General features: G+C 36.7%; 1 protein-coding gene across 3 annotated transcripts in view; it reads left to right on the forward strand.

Moving 5' to 3' along the window:
• Positions 1-22,097, forward strand: part of LRRC28 (leucine rich repeat containing 28) — a 91,685-nt gene that overhangs the window by 47,452 nt on the left and 22,136 nt on the right. For 2 of the 3 annotated variants that reach the window (XM_080397240.1, XM_080397239.1), the window contains exons 6-8: positions 10,867-11,073; positions 17,463-17,565; positions 21,243-21,418. In XM_080397240.1, coding sequence (XP_080253366.1) covers positions 10,867-11,073; positions 17,463-17,565; positions 21,243-21,418 — 486 coding nt within the window. The remainder of the gene's footprint in view (positions 1-10,866; positions 11,074-17,462; positions 17,566-21,242; positions 21,419-22,097) is intronic. The other variant, XM_080397241.1, reaches the window with a different exon arrangement.

Consider the following 22,097-nt stretch of genomic DNA (forward strand, 5'->3'; position numbering starts at 1 on the left):
CTTCAGAACATATGTTCTTTAAAATATTTCTAAGTGTCTTTGTTTTAGAACTGGTTCTGAACGTAAAACTGTACTTAAAGAGTTTTAAGATGCTCAGGGCCTCTCTCATAAACATTTTCCAATAGCTGCTCACATGGGTGAAGACAGATGTGTATTGACAGGGCTGAGACTAAACCACAGAGATGGAAAGTTGGATGTGTGCTGAGAAAGATGTGTTTCATATACAAATGGTGTTTGTGTTTTTGTATTATGAAAACTTCTTTAATACAGACAGTCTGTTCAATAGTGTTTAGTCAGGCTTTCAAAGAACCTCAGCTTTGAACAGATATTAAACTCAAGGTCTTTTTTCTCTGAAATTTTTCATTGGTTTGTAAATGTGTGAAAAAGGAAATGTTAGTAGTAACTGCTTTGCAAACGCCAGTTTACAGTAGAAATGCTTTACTGATTTCAGTCTGCTGTACTGCCAAAGGTCTCTAACTTTGTTTTGCTGCACTGACTTAATTCAGGAGGGTCCTAAGCAAAGGCAAAGTAAGCCATACAAGCAAAATCAGCTTTTCAAGATTATGTCCATGCTTACTGCCTTTACCACCGTTGTTTTAAAGGCAAAAAAATAAAAAATAAAACAGTGGTCAACAGCACAGTTCATTGTAGCTATCACCACTGTAACAAGGTTGGTGAAAGTTAAGAGTGTATATCCGCTATGGCAGCGCATGGTTGCAAACTTGATCATGAAATTCAGTAGATGTTAGTTGATAGAACGTATTCAGCTATTTAGTTCTCAGAAGAAAATTATCTGTTAACTAAAATAATCGGCTACTAATTTTTTTCATGTAAAACCTCTTAATAATTTGAAGTTGTCAAGATTCTTTTCTGTTGCACCAAATTAACATTTGTGACAGAAAAAGTTAGCTCTTGAAGCTTGGTTTTTGTAGTTTTTAGGGTTGGGTGCTAAAAGTTAACTTGTTTTCCCCTTAAACTCTGAAGTCTTTATAAATAGTTATCTATGAATGTACTTTTGTCTCTTTGGTTCCCTTGTTTGATTGGGGTTTTTTTGTTCCCTAAGCTCTCTGTAACTTATGTGCAGTGATTAGGTATATTAACGGGTAGTTAATTTTACTTGTGCATTGAGCAAATGCAATTTACTAGTAGGACTTGAGTGTTCAGGGAAGATTGGAGAACAAAGTCATTCAGTCTTATAAAGTGAACAAACACAGATTGTTAGTGCTGTGCAATAGAGGAATTTTATAATGTATTGATTTCCATTTTGACCTTGCTGGCCAAATACAATTTTCTTTTATACTTACTGTTGTGAGAGTGTTAAAGTACTACTTATCGACATCCTTGTTTTTACTCAGGTAGTCTATTAAATAAACTGAGGCAAAATAAAATGCGTCATTTACTGACACTAGATCTAAATGGAAAAAGACTTTAAAGAGAATGTGTAGAACTGGAGGTGTTATGTGAGATTAACTTTCCTGTGGTTCATGTCACACACACAGAGTTTGATACCTGTATTTCAGTTATCTTAATTTTATTGCAGTAGTATTTAAAATAAAGACCTGTTTACACCTTAGTGTTGTCCAAATCAGCATTAAATTGTCATTCTTTATGGAAGGCTTTGATACCAAGCAACTGCAAGTAGACTCCAGTTGGTAATTATTTGATGTTTGAGAGCTTTATGAACTAAGACTACTTATTTGTGTAGCTAAAGGTATGTAGTTCGTAATGACAGTGAGGGGTTTTGGGGTATAATTGCAAGCCTTACTTGTCTACTTGGTGCTGATTTGAAACACTGAACAGCAGTATCTTCCACTGATTAAGATAAGGCTTGTAGTTCTCTCAGCTTTTTGAAAATCAGGACATTGCTAGTAGAGTTTGAAGTCAAATGTTGTCTTTTTTTGGTGATAATGTTAGTTAGAAGCTGTTAGTAGTTGGTACATATAATTTTCTCAGTAACCACATCATTATAGTAGTAGCTCCTGCCTACCCTTTTCAGCTGGTGAATTAGCTAGTTTGCTAGGTGACTGCAAAGACACTGCTCAGCACAAACAGTCTGGGCAAGTGAGGAGGAGCAAGAGAAGCTACTGCTGCTAGAAAAGGACATTTGGATCCATAGTCCATATTTGAGAAGGATGCACCTCTATTATAGTGGGCCTATTTGCTGTGAATGTTTAGTTAGTCCCTTCTCTGTAATTACTGTTGCAATTTGTAGTAACTTCCAGTGGCGTGGTAGAACTCTTTGTATTTTTTTAATAGGACTTTCAGTTAAGACAATCCTATCCATTAGTATTCCTTTGAAAAACAAATACAGTGGCTCCACTGCCATAGGCGTTGTTCCAAACTTAAGTTCTTGCTTTGAGTCTTTTCCTTTCCCTCACCCTACTCAAATTGGTAGCTGCTTTTTTTGTTGGGTTTTTTTTTTTTGTTTTTGTTTTTTGTTTTTTTGTTATAGAGGCAGAGGTTACCTTCAGGGAAGAGGGTTCTTTGATATCTTCCAGTATTAAGATTGAGCATAACTTGGCTTGATATAGCATAATACTTCCACTGAAAGATGAAAGTCTAACCTGGGCCTATTGCTTTTGTTATGCATTTAGGTACTTCTTGGAGAGGAAGGGGGGGAGGGGGGAAAGAAGAACCTCACTAACCTCAAGAAAAGGAAAGAAGGATGTGCCTGTTTTGACTTGGTTGGAAACAGTTGATATTAACAGTCACAACAGCTAGGTCTTTGCTTGGGTTATTTAGATACGAGTGTAGTAATGGGTTAGGAGCTACTAATCTGCGTTTGTCAGAGACCAGTCCATTGTGTTCATCTGAAGTTTTTCCTTTGAAGAAGAAGAAAGGAAAAAGCTGTCCTATAATTTATAGCCAGGACTGGCCCTGTCTCTGTGGCTTCCTGAGCTATCCTTAATCTCTCTTTAGGATGCTTATTTTGTTTGCCTTAGTTTTAAGTGATTACTGGTTTGTTGTACTTAATCAAAACAGGCACTTAAGTAGCCATCTCTAGCTGGCCAGCATCTTGAGTTCAAATCATTTATCTCTTTATTTTTATGCACAGAGTTTTTCTAGAGGGCTTTTTTCCCCTTTCTATACACTGATGATAGTGCATAGTGAATTGTAGACAATGTGCAGCAGTGAAGATGGCAAGACATAAACAAGAGAAACATAACAGGTCTCATGCTTTATTCATGTCACATTTGTTTATGTTCGTACCACCCAGGAACACCTAGAAAAAGGAAAGCAGCTGCTCCTCAAAGGAAACACAAAAGCAAAAATACATCACTGCCTAAATAAGAGACTTTTCTGTAAGGTGCTAGCAGAATTTTTCATGCAATGTACTATTCTGTCTCTTCACACTTCATTTTGACTCCTTTATAAAAAATTTGGGATATCAATTAGTAAAGCCATAGAATAATATTTATATATTAATTTCACATCTATTATTTATTTGCATAGCAATAGTACCTTGCGGTGGGGCAGTAAAGTGCTAGGCAGAGTACACTAGAACAAAACAAAAGGATAAGTTGTTGTCTTACAGGAAAAAAAAAAACCAACAAAAAACCAACCAAACCCTTAAACAAACAAAATCTAAAACCAAACAAAAAACCCAGCAAACCTGATGGTTTCATGGCCTTGAGTTACCTTTGTGCATAAACAATTTGTTCCCTCCCCTACCCCTCTTGCCCTTCCACCCACCTTTTCCACTTTTCTCATGCATGTTAATTTCTGGTATGTTTATCATCCGATTTGTTCTGAGTGTTCTCATTGAGACCACCAAATTATGGAAGAAAATGGAATTCCAAACCTGCACTGAGGGGAAATGCAGAGCACAACCTAATAAGCACTCTGGATCTGTTCTGTGGTGCTTCAGTGCTGATGGGCTGATGTTGAGGAAAGCACAGACTGCTGGACCCATAAAATACAGAAGGCTGCCAGTTTTGTTAATTGAAGTTTAATTGTGGTAAAAGATGGGGTACCACTGACCTTTGGAAGAGTTTGACTTAATGAGACCCTCATGCTTGTTTGTTTTCGGCTGGTTTTAGCTGAACTAAAATTACTGATTGGATTTAGAGAGCCACTTCTCTCACCTTTGCCTGTGAATGATGGTACAAAATAAATAGGGCTTGGTACTGAATTTGCATGTGACATTTAGCAAGGTTGAGGAAAAAAAAAGATTCTGTTTGGGTGTGTTCAGAAGTATGTATCTTTCACTTGGGTTTTGTTTGCTGCTTTGGTGTTTTGGAGAAGAGACAATATAGTTTATGGTTGAAGTAGGTGGAACTGAGAATTGGGTTACGTGGCTATGTTTATTCACAAGACAATCCTGCCCCAGAAAAATCTTCTGCCCTGTTCTTTCCAGCCAGGATATTTATGTGAAGAGCAGCCATGAGTATTGCCTTAAAAGTAATAGATTAAAGTTTGATCAGCTGGGATAGAGGTACTTTTTTTCAATAGATTTTTTTTATGGGTTTGAACTCATACTCAGGACCATACTTAAAAACAGATTATTCGTAAAATAGTTGCTGCAGTATTACAACATCTCTTCCAGTTCCTCTTCTTTGTTAAAATACTGAGCAAATATTAGCCTACATGGGAAAAATACAAAAGAAAAAAAACATCTTCAGGTCTCTTAGGCTTGAGAAACAGAACATTCTTCAAACTCTCTCACTAACAATACAGTAAAAGATCTGCATACAGTAGTGTCAAAATGTAAATGTGATTCAGTTTGCCTCCCCCTTTCTTTGTCCTTAAATCTAATGATACCAGTTTTCAGTTACTGTCAAACTTCCTTGTTTGAGGATGGCACAAGTCTATCATAAGTGCCAATTTGTGCTAGAAAATTTAATTTTTATAGGCTATGAAATGTGAGCTGTGTGGTAGGACAGTAAATGTAATGTAATATATAATAGGCTATTTAATTTGTTTTAACCATCTTAAAATCTATTTAAGTCCTCCTGAGACTTCCCAGAGCAGATCTGAAGGAGATCTTTTCCATCAAGCTCTTAGTGATTTAAACATGTATTTCCTGTCCATTACAGTCTTAAACTGATAATAGTATCACAATTCAAATTCACAGGCATGTACAGACTTGCGTTTTTTGTTTCTAATGGGACAGGTAATAAGCTTTGTAAGTATTAAAGACTTCTAACACCTTTTACTCACCATTGCATGGTTTTACAGGTCTAATAGGGAAGTGCAACTTGTACTTGGGTTCGTGGAAGTTGATTAATACTTATTTCAAGGGTGAAGTATAGTAGTCACTTTTAGCACTTCTTTTCCCAAAGCCACCAACTTTCTTCTTGGGTCCCAGGACAGAAAAGGATCACTGGTGCGTGAAGTTCAGTGCTTCACAATTGCGGCAGTCATTACAGTGCCTGATTCTGTAAGGATGCGTAAGAGTACATCCCTTCAGGTACCACAAGTGGGGAAAACATTACTCCGTGGTATACAGCGGAGATTTTTAGTATAGAGTGCTGCAGCCTTGGAATGCTGCTGGCGTTGCAGAGTGGATGGCAGGCAAGAGAGAGGATCACCCCCGTGTTAGAACCCTTTGGTGTTACATGTGAATGTTCGTACGGTAACAGCAAAACTATCATTGTTGCCTTCAATACAAAGGTATATTAACATACTTCATTGCTCCTAATAAGATGCTGTCTATAAATAGAAATTCCTTATTTTCACTGGTGGCTTATTTCCATTCAATAGTGAACAGGTAAGCCCAGTCTCTGCCTTGATTGTTTCAGAGGCCTGACTTGAGGCACCTTCTTACCATGCTTAGTTTGTTATTCTTCATTCCATTTCAGTCACTTAAGTCTGAAAGTTCTTGCTCTTTCCTGTATGATACTTAAGTTCTCTACCACGTTACCCGTAATTTAAATGCTTGTGTCGACAACAAACCAAAACCTAGTGGGTTGTTTTTTTTTTTTACCAAGGTACAAAATGGAAATTATAAACTAAGTAGACCCTTGAGGAACAGCACCACGAGTAATTTTTTTTCCATCTGAGTAATTTGCCATGAGATGTGATACTTAGGTGTTACCATTAACCAGGAAATTGTATCACAGAAAGATAAGCAAGTACAATATGATCTACACTCAGAAAGATTCAGGTTGCACTTACGTTCTGCTTTCTGTGTTCCAATCATTGGTTACTCTGGCTTGCTCTTTCCCCTTAGCACAGTTGTTATGCTGAAGAGTGCCAAGTTCAGGCTTCTTTGAACACAGGTTCTACATTTCTTCTCCAACCCTAGGCTGTCACCCCAGAAAATTCATTGAGAATCCTCATGCCTGAGTTTGCAATTTTGATATATAACCCATTTTTTTCAGTATTCTTGGATGGAAATTTTTTAAGCAGCCTCATTTCATTTTCATAATGGATGTGGTAATTTCCAGTGCTTTGTCCTTGTTCCTGTGAGGTATTCTGTCTCTGTCCTCTTATGCAGCATTATTCTTACAGAAAAAATGATGCAAAAAGCTGATTTAATATTTGGTCTGTCCTCCCAAATTTCTACCCCTTATTGACACCAGTTCTTCATTCCTTGGTCTTTATTTCTTGTTGAGAAACCTTTTGTTTGTGAGTTCCCATTTTCTTGGCCTCCTGGCAGTTTTCATTAAATGTCTGCAGCCTGACCTCTAAGTGCCAGCTCCCTTTGCTGATCAGTCCCTTTTTCCATTCCTTGTAGGTTGTCTGCTTACTCTTAATATCCTGCTTTGAGGTGCATTCTCATGCAGGTAGGTCTGTAGCCCTTTCCTCTCCCCCTTTTTTCCTTTGCTTAGATGGAAAGACTTAGATAGCATTTGATTTAAAGTAAATCTATGCCTTCCATGCACTCAAATCCAATTGTGGATGTGTTTCATATATCTTTGGATGAAATGTTGGGTTATGGCCCATCAGGAAAAGGTGGGATTGCTCTTGAAATGTGAAGAAAACTGTTAGTTATTTTTGAGTCATGCAGCTGGTGAGGCCTGTGCCCCCAGAAGGTTAAGGAAGTTTGAATTGCCTTTGGCAATTACTGTATGTTGCATAGGCTGCTTACTTCCAGATGTGTTTTTTTTCCTTCACATAAACCCGTGAGAATTAATTTTAAAAAGTGGTGCCTAAACCACCTGAATCAGAAATAGATATTTTTTTTTTCCCCTGATGCGATGCTCGGTATTTTTATACAAATACATTTAGTTTTGTTGGAAGGCCAATTCTTTTGGAAATTTTCTGAAATTCGAGGTTTCACTTTATTTTTTTTTTAAAGGCAATTTTTCTTTTTTCTTTGAGTTGAGAGACAGATCTATTTGGCAGTTATCTTTTGAAGACCCAAACACATAAGATGAGTGTTCACTTGTCCCTTTCTCCAAGTGGTTGGGAAAGCTGTTACAATGAATGCAAAGGCTGCTTTTTGGAGCCACGGTAATTGGTTCTGAATGTTCATGTTACTGAGGATGAAAAAGATAGAATTAATTACGCAAGCACTGGCAGTTTTAGAATACAGCTTGAAGTATTTATATGTATGTCTGTGTCACTGAAACTACCTTCAGAAGGCTGTAGGAGGACTCTCACTATAAGCCTGTATTTAAGTTTCTATGAGGTAAGGTAGTGTGTGGATTTACAGTCTGTCAGCCACTTTGTGTGTACTACGCCATGAACACATTTGTACCATATGGCCAAGCCACAGAGTTGCCCAGCTATATGTGAAGGCAGTAATCCGTGCAGATGGACACAGCTGAAATAGTTGAGTCCAAGAACCAGCACAGGAATTTCACATTTGGACTCTGTGTGCCTCCACAAATCTGGATCATGCTGAGTTGGGGGTTTAGCAAAGCTACTGAGGACTTTTTTTTTTTTTTTTTTTTTTTTTTTCTTCCCCTGGGCTTCTGGTACCAAAATGGGGCTGAGTGCTCTGCCATGTTGATTTGGATAGTGTTAATCCTAGAGCTTATAGAAGTTTAAAATTACACATATATGAATTTCATTGAAATGTAATTGGAACTCTTCAGTGTGTTTTAATGGTGATGTATAATGACTGTCTCTTTCTTATCCTTTTTTTGGCGGGGGGGGGGGGGCTGTAGGAATCTGAATAAAAGCCCCTTTGTCAGTTCTTTTTGTCTGGGAATAGCTGTTCTCTTTTCTGGGTATGTCTGAAATTTCCAAAGTCCACCTCTCATGTGTCTTGGTGCTTGATGAGGTGATAGCAGGAGAGGGATTTGTTAGTCTGTGTTTGTTAGCTAAGGCATTCTTCAGTGTTTATGTTGCAAGGTTTTTAAAGCATGGATAATAGTATTTATTAACTAAAAGCTTGAAAAACTTACTAATGGGCTACTTAGATTTTGTGTTATTCCTCTTTATGGTTTTCCTTTGCTTTAATGAGATTGATATCAATTTATTGTCATTAGTGAATGTCTGAGCATGTTCTTCAAAATGAGCTTTCAACACCATGGTGGGGAATCTGGGGGTTATATCTTTAATCTGATGGCACTTGAAGTTGTTCAGTTTACTTTTTAACTTCATTATGGGTCGGTGGGTGTTTCTGTAACATATGGTGCTGTATGTTGAAAGTAGATGTTTACATCTGGTACACATTGGAAGATTAAGGTAGAGAGGATGAAGTTTTGGGCAAGTATGTGTTTTTTGGATGAAGGATAAAGCGAGAATACTTTTATTTCCGCTTAGATTTGAAACATATCATTCTAGCAATGCCTTTGAAACTCTGCCAGCTTTGCCAACCATAACATTTATGGGCTTTTGGACCTAAACTGAACTAGAAAACTGTTTTTAGTGGCAGAGAAAAAGGTTAGTGCATGAAAATAGCTAGGTCTATTATTGACTGCATGTGGTCAGTGGTTTGGCTGAATGTAGGTGGCTCTCTTCCTGTCACTGTTTTCAAGCATATGGCTTTGTGATGAATATAAAACTCTTTAAAAATGAGCTCTACTGCAGTTCTTTTGCACAGTATTCTTTCGCTATTTAGTAGTGATTATTTTGTTTTGCCGTTCATTTTCAAACTTGTAGTTAAAAACCCACACACAACAAACTTTTAAAATCTTATGATACCTCTGACATCAAAACTAAGGTTTGAACAATATGATTGTCTGTGTATAGCAGCTGCTTCTGTCAGTAATGTTTTATAAAAGGATGCATATACTATGTTGATTCTTTGTTGTAGTTAATGCTGGGATTGTGGTGGGTAGAAACTCCCTTTAAAATGTGCACACACATTTTGTTTAATTAGTAGTTCGAAAATGTCTAATACTGAATTAAAACTTTCATTTTTTTCCTTTTTGTGTTTTCAGTCTTGAAAGTAAAGTTTATAGCTGCCTTTCCCAAGGTCAACTTCAGATCGGCCATTTCTTTTTCCTGTTGTGGAGAAGACAGCTTGCAGTGAACCTAGTGTTTTGTTTTCTTCTTTGGGTGTAGTATACAAGGTGCTACCTCAGAGCTCAGGGAATAGCAAATTTTCTAGCTCCTGCTGCAGAGAAAGCTTAAGGGCACAACAGGTTCTATTTAGTTTTAACTTGAACAGTGTTACCCTATTTATATCTTTTTTAAAAATTCTGGATGATAGGTTGTAAATTGTGCAGATTGTCTGGTGTTTTCAGTGTAGAACATTCTAGTGAGTCTTGTTTTAGTAGCTATCAGATGCAAGATGCAAGAACTGGTTTCATTCAGCCGAGAGCCAAGTACGTTTGGCTCTGCGAGATGCTGAAAACTGTAGTAGGACTTGGGGGCACCAAGCACTTAATGAGTCGGTTCCATTGCTGTAGAATATTTAAAAAGAAAGCAAAACTTTACAGTTTCCCCATGTTTGGGGAAAATAATTTATAGAATTACCCAATTTTTAGAGGAACTGTTAAAGAATAACTAAATCCACTGAGAGTTTCATGTTCTGATCACCCCATCCCTACTTCCAAGAAGGCTTTTGGGGTTTTTGGTGGTGTTTTTTTTTTGGTGTGAAGGAGATAGCCTGTAAAGCTGCTTAATATATTTGTCAGTCAGTCCTTGAAGTGCATCCTGGTCCCACAGGCCAGACACAGGGAAAATCACTCTGTTGTACAAGTGAGGCTACTTGTGTAATCACATCTTGCAGACTTAAAAACTTGTTACCTACATAAAAAACCCCTATATAATACTATTTAAAATACAAAATCTACTTTTAAAATTCTCAAAATGTTAAAAAAGAAAATCTTTGGAAGCTGTAGTTATTGCAACTATAGGTTAGGACTTACTGTAGTATCTTCCTACAAATATAACATAACAATATAACTTACAGGTTATTAAGAATTCTTTTTCCTAATTTAAACTAGCCTTTTGAATTGTCTTATGAATAGAGAGCTGTTGTTTCGAAGTGTGCTTGAGTGAAAGACTGTCACTAAGCAAGAAATACTATGCATGTGTTTGTAAGTCTCATTGCAAGAGAATCTTAAGTAAGATGGATATGAGCAGTGCATCCTCAAATGTTTAAAAAAAAAAATTAGAATTTGCATGAGTTTAGGGTCGTGCAAAACACCATCAATAACAGCAAGCTATGTATTATGTTTTGTTTCGGATTGTTTTTTCCAGTTCTGATTTAGGACCAGGAAATTGCTTGATATTTTTGACAGTAGTAATTGTCACAATTCAGGAATGCTCTGTCTTGAGAGATGTCATATTTAAACTTACAGCCTAACTGTTCTTTGTCAAAAAGATTTTAAATATGAAGATGATGGAGATAATTAGTTTTGGTTCTCAACAGGGATTGATAGAACAGTGTCTTAAGAAAAAACCACAACAGCTAGGTGATGAACTTTGATTTTGATCTATGTGAGGTTTTTTTTTTTTTGCAGTCATGTTTGTGAGAACAGTTACATGAATAATTCTGAATGCCTTCTGTTTGGATTGTAGAGGTTGGAGACCTGAGGGAGCTGCAAACACTGGACATCTCAACCAACCGTTTGATAACATTACCTGAAAGGCTGCATATGTGCCTTTCGCTGCAGTACTTGACTGCAGACAGAAACCACCTGTGGTATGTTCCCCGCCACCTGTGCCAACTACCAAGCCTCAATGAGCTCTCCATGGCTGGAAACCGCCTTGCATTTTTGCCACTTGGTGAGTCACCACTGTTGCTGGGCTGGAGAGTGGGTTAGAGAAGAGACAGGAAAACAAACTTTCCATCACACCCCACACACTCCCCCCACCCCACCCCCCAAAAAAAAAATAAAAAAAGGGGAGTAACAAGTGATTTTCTTCGGCAGTCTCTGCAAACTGTTTATGGAGTTGTCACAGTGATCATAATGTTGGAAAATATGTTAATTCAAAAAAAATTCAGGTTGAGGTTTCATGTCTGTTTTAAAGCAATAGGTCAGCAATCAAATTTGCTTTATTTATAACTAACTGAGGGGAAAAAAGTTTAAACAATGTTGTGTTTAAATATGGTACTATGTAATCTGAATTGTACCACTTTGGGTAATGATCTGTTTCTGTTTGCTGGATCTGATGATTTAACTTAAGATTCTTCATGTCTGGTGTAAAACTTGTTGTGGAAGTCCAGTAATACCACATAAATTATTTTTCATCATTAGGAATGTCAGTAGTGAAAGTTTAGTTTGTGCTGTGTGTAGGCATCCATCAAAATTTCCATGGTAGTAGTCCAGGAGAGAATTTATCTGCCATTCCTCAATCCTTTCGAAGTTCGGAAGTGTTGAAGCAGGTCTTCATGAGTAGGAGGTGCAGTCAGTGTGTGGTGGTTTATTGTGGGAAATAGTTGTTGTCACTAAGTGTGGATTGTATATTCTGCTTGTGAAAAGCAAGTTCTCTTCAGTTTTTGTTACTTTTTAGCCCTGCCATGGGCTAATCTCTGCTGAAATATAGACATGCATACAGATCTGACATGTCGTTTGAATAGACATTAATAATTTTTCTGAGAATATAATCAGAGTTTGGTGTTAATTGGGTGCAGATGAAATTATGATAATCACGTTGAAAAGAAGCTGGAAATTGAGGTGGCTAAAACTGAGATAATTTCTAATTTAATTACATTGTGTGGGTTTAACTTAATTTTTTCAGTACTTGCAGTTTAGTCTTCCAAGAAGTCTATGAACTTCTTGATTTTTTTTTTTAAATGTTTTTTTAGCACCTTAGTTTATATTACTGGAGAGTAAGTGCAAATAATATCTCCAGACATTGCGTTTTAGTGATGTCCCAGCATATATCATTCTATAAATGAGAAAACGAGTTCCAGGATGCATCATCCAGCTTCCACAGTACTAACTAAAACAACCGAAGTAACTTCTGCTATGTTGGCAAATATTTCTAGCTCCCTTTCATGAGACAGGAAGTTGAATCTTTTTAATTTTGCAAAAATGAGATGCTGTTCAGTAAGATGAGATATGAAATATTAAAGGGTAAAAGTTTTTGCTACTTCTGCTCTAGTAGCTTATCTGTGAGTGAGCTATGACCTGGATGAGCCATAGATCTGCTGAAGTGTTTTAAGTTCAAAAGGAGGAAATAAATCTCTAATATAATGACACACCTTCTTTTTTCTTTATTTTTAGACTCAAATTCAAAACATTCAAAAGGAACTTTTAAAATAACGGGAAACATCAAAGACTGTCAATTGACCTTGTTCAGTAGTTCTTAATAGTGACTCACTGGTGAACATTTGGAGATAATTTGCTATCTGTGGATATGAAACTGAATCATAAATCCTAGAGTTCAGAGGAAAAGCAGCACAGTATAAATGTAAATGTTTAATCCTTCCTCTGAAGAATCAGGCAGCTTCAGAGTGGTCAAGATGTGATGAAATAAAGTAGAAGAGAGAGTTAGTGCACTGAAAAGCAAAAAGATTAAATCTGTCTTCTGTTGTATGGGAAAATATTTTTCTTGGAGTATTACTGAAGTTAAGGCATAATTGTAGCATTTTTTCTGCTAGCTGCACATGTTGTTGAAGTTTTTTGTGTGTGTGTGTGTATTCTTACATCCAACTTCACTTTACTAGTTAATGACTGAGTAAGGACATAAAATAATAGTGAAGGATACTGTAGAAATAGCTACGATATCTATAAGTGATATTCAAGCCAGAGTTGTCAATTTTTTTGATGAGGGAGTTGATTTCAGAAGCAGACATCTTATTCATCTGACAGAATATGGTTTTTTTCTCTTTCTCATCTCCACGTTAGAAGAAATAAGTTTGTAACATACTGCTTAATGTTTCTTAAAGTGTGTTTTATTTCATATAGTGGTTGACATCTAATATGCCAAGGAATCCATTCTTCCTCATCTAAGTATGTCCCTTGTAGCTGCTAGTAGAACTTGTTGTTAAGTGTAATGGAAATCTGTGTTTTCCTTACACCTAGATTGATAGGTGTAAGATTTATTCCAGCAGTACACACGGCACTGCGGGATAAGGTGCTATTGTAGCATTTTGTCCTATATGTTCTTCTAAGGTTGCAGGCACATGTGTCTCAGGAAAAAAACAACTGTAACACCATTAGCCAATTTTTACAAGATACAATAAAAATACCTGATCCCATACTCTGACTTTCAGAACTGGTATAGAGACAAGGAGATGGGTAAACAATAATGAATTAGTGATTTATTCTGCAGAAAACACTTAATTCTTGGATATGCCAGTATTTTTTTTAAAAAAATATTATTTTTCTGCTGTTGAATATTCCACTCCAGTTTCAAAGAAACAAGACTGTGTGGATCTGAGCCTTTGGACCTTCCTAATAAATTAATTTTTTTAAAAAAAGTAATTTCTATGTGTAAGTTGAACTGGAAACTGCATCCTGGACAATCCTGTTATTGTTAGGATAGCTTTCATGCTGCCCTAATAAATGGTCTTAGGAATTCTGTTCTTGAATGGCAGATGGAACTCCTGGTTATTTTATATCGATCTACTTAAAATATAAATTATCCCTTGACAGAAATTTAACTTTAAAATTTAACTGTTAGCAAATGCTTCAATGCCTGAAAACAAATTCCATTGCAAGCAGAAATGTGAATCTAATGACATTGCAGAAATAAAAATGATTTATGTAATAAAGTACAAATATAATTAAAATAGGCCATAAATTCTCAAGTGTACTGGCAGCACAGGGGATGTTATGACAGCAAATATTCAGTGTTATATCACTTTATTGAGGGTTTATGTGCACTTTTTGTTTAGAAAATGGGTCTAGTAATTATCAGCGCACAGTAAACAATGGTCTTATTCTACCTCGGTATATGCTGCTTTTGTGTCCTTGCCCTCACATTATGGTTAAAAGAGCATCAGTACAGACACACAAGAGCTTTTGTTCCATCTTCAGCCATGTGGAATGCATATGCCAGGCCCCCGAGGTTAAAAAAAAAAAAAAAAAAAAAAAAAAAGGAGAAAAAGAAAAAAAAATAGAATTGGGGTTTGTTCAGGACTCATGGCATTTGGTCATTCTGGGAGAAAGGTCTTTGATCTGGGAGCCTAGAAGGAGGAAAGTGGAAATGTTTTAGACACAGTACAGTGCTTGCAAAAGCCACATGAAAACCTTCTTTGTAGCTTTAGCCTTTTCATAGATGGACAGCTTCCTTATTTTACCAAGTTCTTCAGAAGCGTGTTTCCTAGAGAGCTTTTAACAATATTTGTTGACTGATACAAGACATAAAAATCAATGTGGATGTGATACAAAGAACTTTTTAAAAAGTGATTTATTTAAATTTCAACTTCATGGATAGTGTTTGAACCTGGAAAAAAATCTTTTGGGGACTGGAAGATGCTTGGTTATTTAATGCAAAGAAACTATATCAAAGGAACATTTATAGTTACAGGCTATTTGGCTTTGGGAATTGAATTTTTCCTACAGAGATATTTTGTCTGACATCCAAAAATTTGCTTTAATTACCTAGGAAATGCAGTCAGCTCAGAACTTAGAATAAAACTTAGCATAAGATAAAGACAGAGGGAAGAGATGAGATGCAGCCTAACTCCCCCCCTCAATGTATATGAAAAGAACAGCTTTAGGGCTTTTTTTGACTTGCCTGATTTTCAGCCCATTTGCATACATCTGTGTAGACATTAGCAAGATGAGCCTCTTTTAAAAATTTTCTTCCATTCTCTAAATTAATAAGTTAAACAGTAGCATATGCAAGCTACCCCAGCAACCCATAGTTTTCTGCTCCTTTTGGTGTAATTGGCTTCTGCAACATGAGGAAATATTCTCTTAAGTGTTAGGTGTGCCATGCACATGCTATCTGCTTCAGATTTTATTGCCTGACCCTTTTCCAGCCTTACAATATTTTATGGTGTTATAGCACTTCAGTATTGCAATATTTTTATTCATTGTAGGATAACAATGATTTTGTTTCATCTAAAAATATCCCAGAACTTTGCTAAACTATTTTCAGCCTGCAGCACTGAGCCAAAATAAATCATCTTTTTGAGGTGTTAGCTCATAATGATGCACAGCAGCATCTCACAGCAGCGCCCATCAGTCAGCAGAGATATTTGTACTTGTTGGGGCAGGACCATTGATGGATGCAGCATGTCTTTGGGACAGGGTCAAAGAAGGATGTGATGGTTAAATGTGTCCCCTGATGTCCAGTGAATCTGGTTGGAACAAAGCCCAGATTATGGTCCCTGAAACCTCCATAGATGGTTGCAGGGTAAGGGCCTGTACTAAAAGAAAACCCCCAAAACTCAGTTTTTCTATGTTAACATTTTTATTTCAGAAAAGGAATCTATTCGTTTTCTGTTGGTATCATCATTTGTTCTTTGTATCAAAGATTTGATAATGTGACACCCTCTGAAGCTCCTCCTTGGCATGAGCTTTTAAGGTTTCTGGTGCTTATGGCTGCCATTCAAGTGAGTGACAGCTGAAGACATTCTGTATATTCTAAGGTGGTCAAACGTTTTTTTTGGGGGGATCACTCAAAATATCATTTGCTTTATCTGAGCTAAGTGATTTCCAGAGCTTTTGTGTACAATAAAACTGTTCAATAATAAAGAAAGGATTGTATTACCTATTGTCATAGTAGGGAATGATAAGAGCTCATTATTCAGAATAGAATTTCTGAATAGAAATATCATGGAAATTGTTTTAATTTTTATTCTCTTCTTGGCCAAGTTTACAAAAGGGACAGAACCTATGCTAATTTCTTTGTTTATCCTTATATTTATGTCAACCAAGGTAATTGACAGTTGATAAAGATAGGAAGTCAGCATTAGTTGATATTAGTATTGTCTTGCAATGTGACTGATGCAGCCAAATGCTTGATTATCTTGCCTAGTTTCTATAGCATACTCATAAAAGTTTTAAGAAGTTGAGAGGCATACAGATTAATTTATATTTTTTTCATAATGCAATTGGTCTGGGTTGCAGCTATCCCCTCCCAGGCAGAAGGCTTTCAAACGTTGTTCGCTTGATTTGTGCTTTGTATTAAATACGTATGTCTTTCCCTAATCCGGCATCTTGAACAGTATAGGAGCTGCAGATGAAATGGCCTGCCCAGATGATTCTACATATCAGCTTTCTTGCCAGTTCAAAACTCTCTTAGACTATTCTTTTTAGTTCACAATTTGCTTTGTTGTTGTTTTTTTTTTAAATGTCTCGAGCATGTTTTTCACTACTTCTGGTAGCAGGCAGTTTTACCACTGACTAGATCTTGCTGATGAGCATCATTCTTGTTTCTGAGAATTCTTCCTAAAAGCCTAAATTTTCCCTTTTATTTTTTCTCCATTTCCCCACTTTAATTTTCTAAACAAAATAAAATTATTCCATACCTATATGCTCTATGTGGAGGTATTTTAGTGTTTCTAGTCTATGAAGGTATTGCTTAAACATGCTGTACTTGCTGCTTTTGACTGCCAGCCATGAATATTTTAATAGAAATAATGTAAGAATCACACCTTCAGATGTATCGATCGTTTACTTGTACCAGAACTTGTAGTATAATATTCTGCACTTTATTGTATATTTTCCTGTGTTTTGTAGTTTACTGCACACAGAGACTTGTTTCTGAGTGATACCTGGTTGGGTTTGGTTATGGCTAATGTAATTGAACAAGTATCTTTTCTTGGAGAGTGGTACAGACTAGATTCTTGTTTGTGTCTTTACCACGTTAGCAAAGATAGTGAAGCTGTGATTTCATTGACATGAGGCCAGTTAATGAAAGCAGGTTTGACCTTATGAACTTGGAAGTATGCACTGTAGACTTGAAATCAATTGTCCCTTTGCTTCTTCAGACTGACTTCAGAGTTTGTCACTGTTAAAATTTAATTATTTATAATGGGATTTTCAGGGCTACTGAAGAGGGGTTTGGTTTTGTTTTAGTGGTATTTGCTAAACATCTTTTCAGCTCATCCATAATAAAACCACTGGCTGAAATTTTACAACTGAGAAGCACTAATTTGTTTGCTTACATTTGAGTCTGATTAGCTTATTTATAATTAAAGAGAATTGCTTTGCTTATAATTGTCACTGTCATCCCTTCTCGCCCTGACTTTTCTTGTTTTCTAAACCCAGATTTAGGTCGTTCTCGGGAGCTACAGTATGTTTATGTGGATAACAATATTCATCTGAAAGGCCTCCCATCTTATCTGTATAATAAAGTCATTGGTTGCAGTGGGTAGGTATGAATTAATTCAGATGTCTAGCATACCTGTTCCTTGTAAAATTTCTCATAAATATCTTCCTGTATGATACAACTGATTATTTTTGTGTGTGTGACTGATACAGAACTGATGTTACTTTGAGGGGATTACTGGAGCTCCCAGTTCTGTTTTATTTTTGTAATAAATCTTTTGTGTTAATTGCTGACATGGAGTATTTTAGTATTAAGTTGTAACAGTCAGTGCAGTTATTCTGAGGGAATTTGTAATGATAATGTAAGGCCTAAAGCTGAATCCTAGCTGCATTTAAAGGTTCTCCAAAAACGTAGCCTTAATAGAATTTTCAGGACTAGAGAATTAAAAAAATGTGTTTTTTAATGTGTTGCAGCATCTGTCTAGTTCATAAGTTCTCAAGTTTCTGTAAGTGATGGGCCATATCTTGGAATGTCACATGCAGCTGCTTCACTCATTTTACATCCCAGTATCAGCTTCTTGTAGGTCTTGGTACCTACTAACGAAAATAAGTAACTTTTTTTAGGAGTTACGGATTGACAGGTATATTTTTACATGTGGATTTTAAAAATATCCTAGGCTGTCTCATGTTTGTGGTTAGGATGTGAGAAAAAAGTGGTCTGTCTAGGACACTGGCTTAATTCTTTTTCTACTGACACTAGCATAAATTAGGATCAGCACCACTGATGAATGGAGCCTTACTGATGTAAAACTGATCAGAAGAGGATTGTCCCCGTTACCATCTAATTATAAATTTCTGGTACGCTCACTCTCAGCAAATCTTGCATTAAATATAAATTCCCTCTCTACAGCCTGCACTCTACTGCAATATGCGAGATGCTGAGTCTTGGCATTTTAAGGTTTTGCTAATATTCCCATGTCAGCTGGTTGTGTGATATTTAAATACTTGCAGTTGGATTATAGTTCTGATGAACTGTGTGCAGTCAGTCTCAAGATTCTACTAATTTTATTTTTCAGAAAAGAAAATCTAGTCTTTGTTCTTTCAGAACTGATTGTAAATTGTAAGACAGATATTAAATTGACCCTAAAGGTAATAACTGTATTGATTGCGACCAAAAACATTAGTGACAAGGCAGGAAATGTTCCAACCATTTGGTCCAATTGTCCTGCCTATTTCAGGTGGTTTTAAACAACCATGTCTTATTTTTTTTAATGTTTTAAGTCCTTATTTTATACTTGGTTGAAAAAAAATTTATCTTTGCACTGACCTTTTGTGAAGATGTTACCCGTTCTTTTTGCTGTCATTACACGTACGCTGCTGGTGAGGCTAGCTGCTAGTATCTCTGATGGAGAGTATTAAAAATCTAGTAGAGAAGAAACCAAAAAAGTTGGAAGTGTTGCAATGAAACTGATTCTTGTAATGCTTCTGTGGTATAAAAAAATGATCATTTTTTTTCCTTAATAAAGTATATAAAAAAATCTGTTGTTAGTAAGCGAAATAGTACTTGTGTTTGTCTACCAAGCAGGTATTTGTCTTTATGATGTGAAACCATCCTGAAACATCATAGATTATAAAGAAAATTTTCAACATAGGAAGGGCACTATTTAAGTTATTATGTTATTAAGAAACCAAAGGTTTTATTTTATAATGTGCTGAGTGATGTTACAATCGTGGACTAATGGTGATGTGAAGAATTTCTGTGTTCTTTCCAAGAAAGCATTAGTAACCAATGCAAGGTTTTCGTGGGTCAGGCAAGAGTTGAAAATCCAGCCTTCAGTGCTCTGTCTGGTCATCCACTGGAGAATAAAATCTGACATGCTGCTGTTACTAACATAAAGCTAGATTTCTGAAAATAGAATATAAATTGCATTGTGTAAGTAATGAATCTCTGTCTGGGAATCCTGCAGTCAGACGGACTGAAAAAGTCTTTTATGTAAGAGGTGATGATCTCAGCACTCAAAATAAATTTTGATCTTATTTTTTGCAGATTGGATTTCATAGTCTCCAGCTAGGTATCTGTCAGTCTTGTTGAAGGCAGCAAATAGGTGGTCATGGATTTCCCCCCCACCCCACCCCCCGGTTATTTATTCACCAGAGTTCTTCTGCGGCTCCATTTTTTTCCAGCTAGTTAGACCATCCTCTATTCCACCCATTAACCTCAATGGATTTTTGTGTGGGTTTTCTTTTTAATTCTTTGCTCTTTTGCACCAAGTGTTACTTGTACGTTGAGATTCATTCCCTAATCCATCCTGATTTAAGACTGTAAATGTCTTGCATTATTCCTCTTGGTGGTGTGTTTTGCTAGTTTACTCTATTTTTCAGCCTTGTGGTCTGGTGTTAGTAGCCTCACCCTTTACGTAAAATAGACCAAATGGCCCAGCTCTGAACTGCAGAAACTGTAGTGAGTTTATGGATGTGTTTTCTAGTTCGGTTGGTAAGGGGTTAATCAGCTTGAAAATACAACATTATAGATCTATTTGTTGATAGCTGATTCATTGGGAATGGATTGTTGGAATATTGGATCTCTGAATTTCCAATTATATATTAAACTTGTTAATGGTTTGTAGGAAAGTATTAAGTATTTAAGAAGAGGCTTATTGACTTGCTGTTTGATGCAGCCCTTTTTTGTTTTTCCAGGGAAAAACTCTAGGCTGTTTTTCCTTTAATCAGAAGAGATGAGATTGTTTGTTATCAGAGGAGTGCTATGAGATTTCTTTAATATCTGATAAGGTTGAGTGTAGTTACCTCAGTTTTAGGTCCAATATCTGGGAAGGCTGACAATTTTGCGTTTCTGTTCCAGTTGTTAAGACTGGCCCTAACAAGTTGCTCTTGGCTTCAAATTTAAGTTGTCATAAACAATTCCGATTCCCCTGTTGACTTCCCCAACCTCTTAGTAGAATTTTCCTATGCGTGTCTCTTTGGTATGATAGCTTGCAACAGGGATCATCTAAAGAGTTGTTATTTTTACTACAAGCTAAGTTTCTCTTCTTGGATGCAAATAACCTTCCTTTTCCTTGTATGATTTGGGAAGGACAAGGCTAGTAGACTTATTAGAGTATTTTCTCACTACAGCTTAGTTGTTTGTTCTTATTTTCCCTTCACCCATCCCCCTGCGCCCACCAAGGGGACTCTGTGGATAGGGAAAGGTGTATTACAGAATCACCTAGTGGCACTTAAATGATATTTTTTGGTGGTCGTATTTTGCCTCATGTATTACACTTGAGAAAACTGTTACCATTCTCAGCTGCTTGATCCAAGACACAAGAAGCTAACTGTTAGGTATGAAATGCTCCCCTATGTAAAAAAATTTAGTAATAATAGTATTCAGAGGCTAAAAGAGATGAATATATTGGCAAAGCAAGGGACACATAGTGCACTTGGTTCACCTCCTTGGGATCGCGTCCTCATTTCTCCAGCTTTTGAATGTTGTTTGATAAGTAAAGATCTCCAGATGTCCCATGATTAACCTGTCACAGAAGATGGGAATCTATAGAAAATGTGTGTCAGCACAGAACTACCGAGCAGTTTGGGTTGGAAAGGACCTTTAAAGGTCATCTAGTCCAACCCCGGCACGTATTGCGCTCTGCAAAGGCTCCCTGAATGGTGCTACACTGAAAAACAGTATCAGGCTTAGTTTGGGTTGGTCATCTAGGTTTCCCTGTAAAGCTACTTTTACTATTTTTTTTCTAACCACTTTCTAAATGTCTTGTGTCCTTCTAGTTGTGGTTCTCCAATTCAAGTTTCAGAGGTGAAACTGCTCTCTTTTTCATCAGGCCAGTTAACTGTGTTCCTGCCAGCAGAGGTGAAATCTATAGGGACAGAAACAGATCATGTGCTGCCTTTGCAAGAACTGGCCATGAGGACCCTCTATAACACCTACTACAGGTTTTTAAAAGGTATGAAATTTATGCATTCTTCAGATTACAGAAGGAGTGGAAGTGATTTTCTGGCAGTGATAATAGGAACATTACAAATAGCCCTTCAAAGAGCTTGGCAAGAATTAGTATTTTAAAAGACTTATTTAATCAAATTGTTAGAAATGCTGTATTAGAACAAAAATGTCCAATATCAAAATACAGAGATCCAAAGACTATTTCTAAGGTCGAGTGGTGCTTACAGATGGTTTCTTCTTCAGGACTGTATAAAGAAGGATGTTTTTTGCAGGAGAAGCTCTTTAATAGAAATATGAGATGAGAAATACAGTTCCTGAGGCGAGATTAGATGCATTGGCCAACAATGCAACTTCTTGCCAGGCAGCACGCTCCTAAACTGGCAGACTTGTTACACATAAGGCAAAAAAAATGCTAGCAGCCCTTGGCCATTTCAGTACAGCGTGACAGCTGAGCTGTTTTAGTTCTGCCCCAGTTCAGACTCTTTGCTGTAAAGAGGCCCTTGGCTCATCTGGTTATGCATCGTGCAATCACGTGAGTTAGCAATACCTGATGATAACCTGCAGATTTGGATTTTGTCAGATTTAGTTGTGTTGTGACTCCCCCCTATTCACAGCACCTTGGGAATTCATCCGCTTTAGAGGTGGAAGTAGAAAGCAGAAGGGTGAAGAGTTACAATGGAAAG

This window comes from Falco punctatus (genome assembly GCF_963210335.1).
Source record: "Falco punctatus genome assembly, chromosome: 7".
Taxonomy (NCBI): Eukaryota; Metazoa; Chordata; class Aves; order Falconiformes; family Falconidae; genus Falco; species Falco punctatus.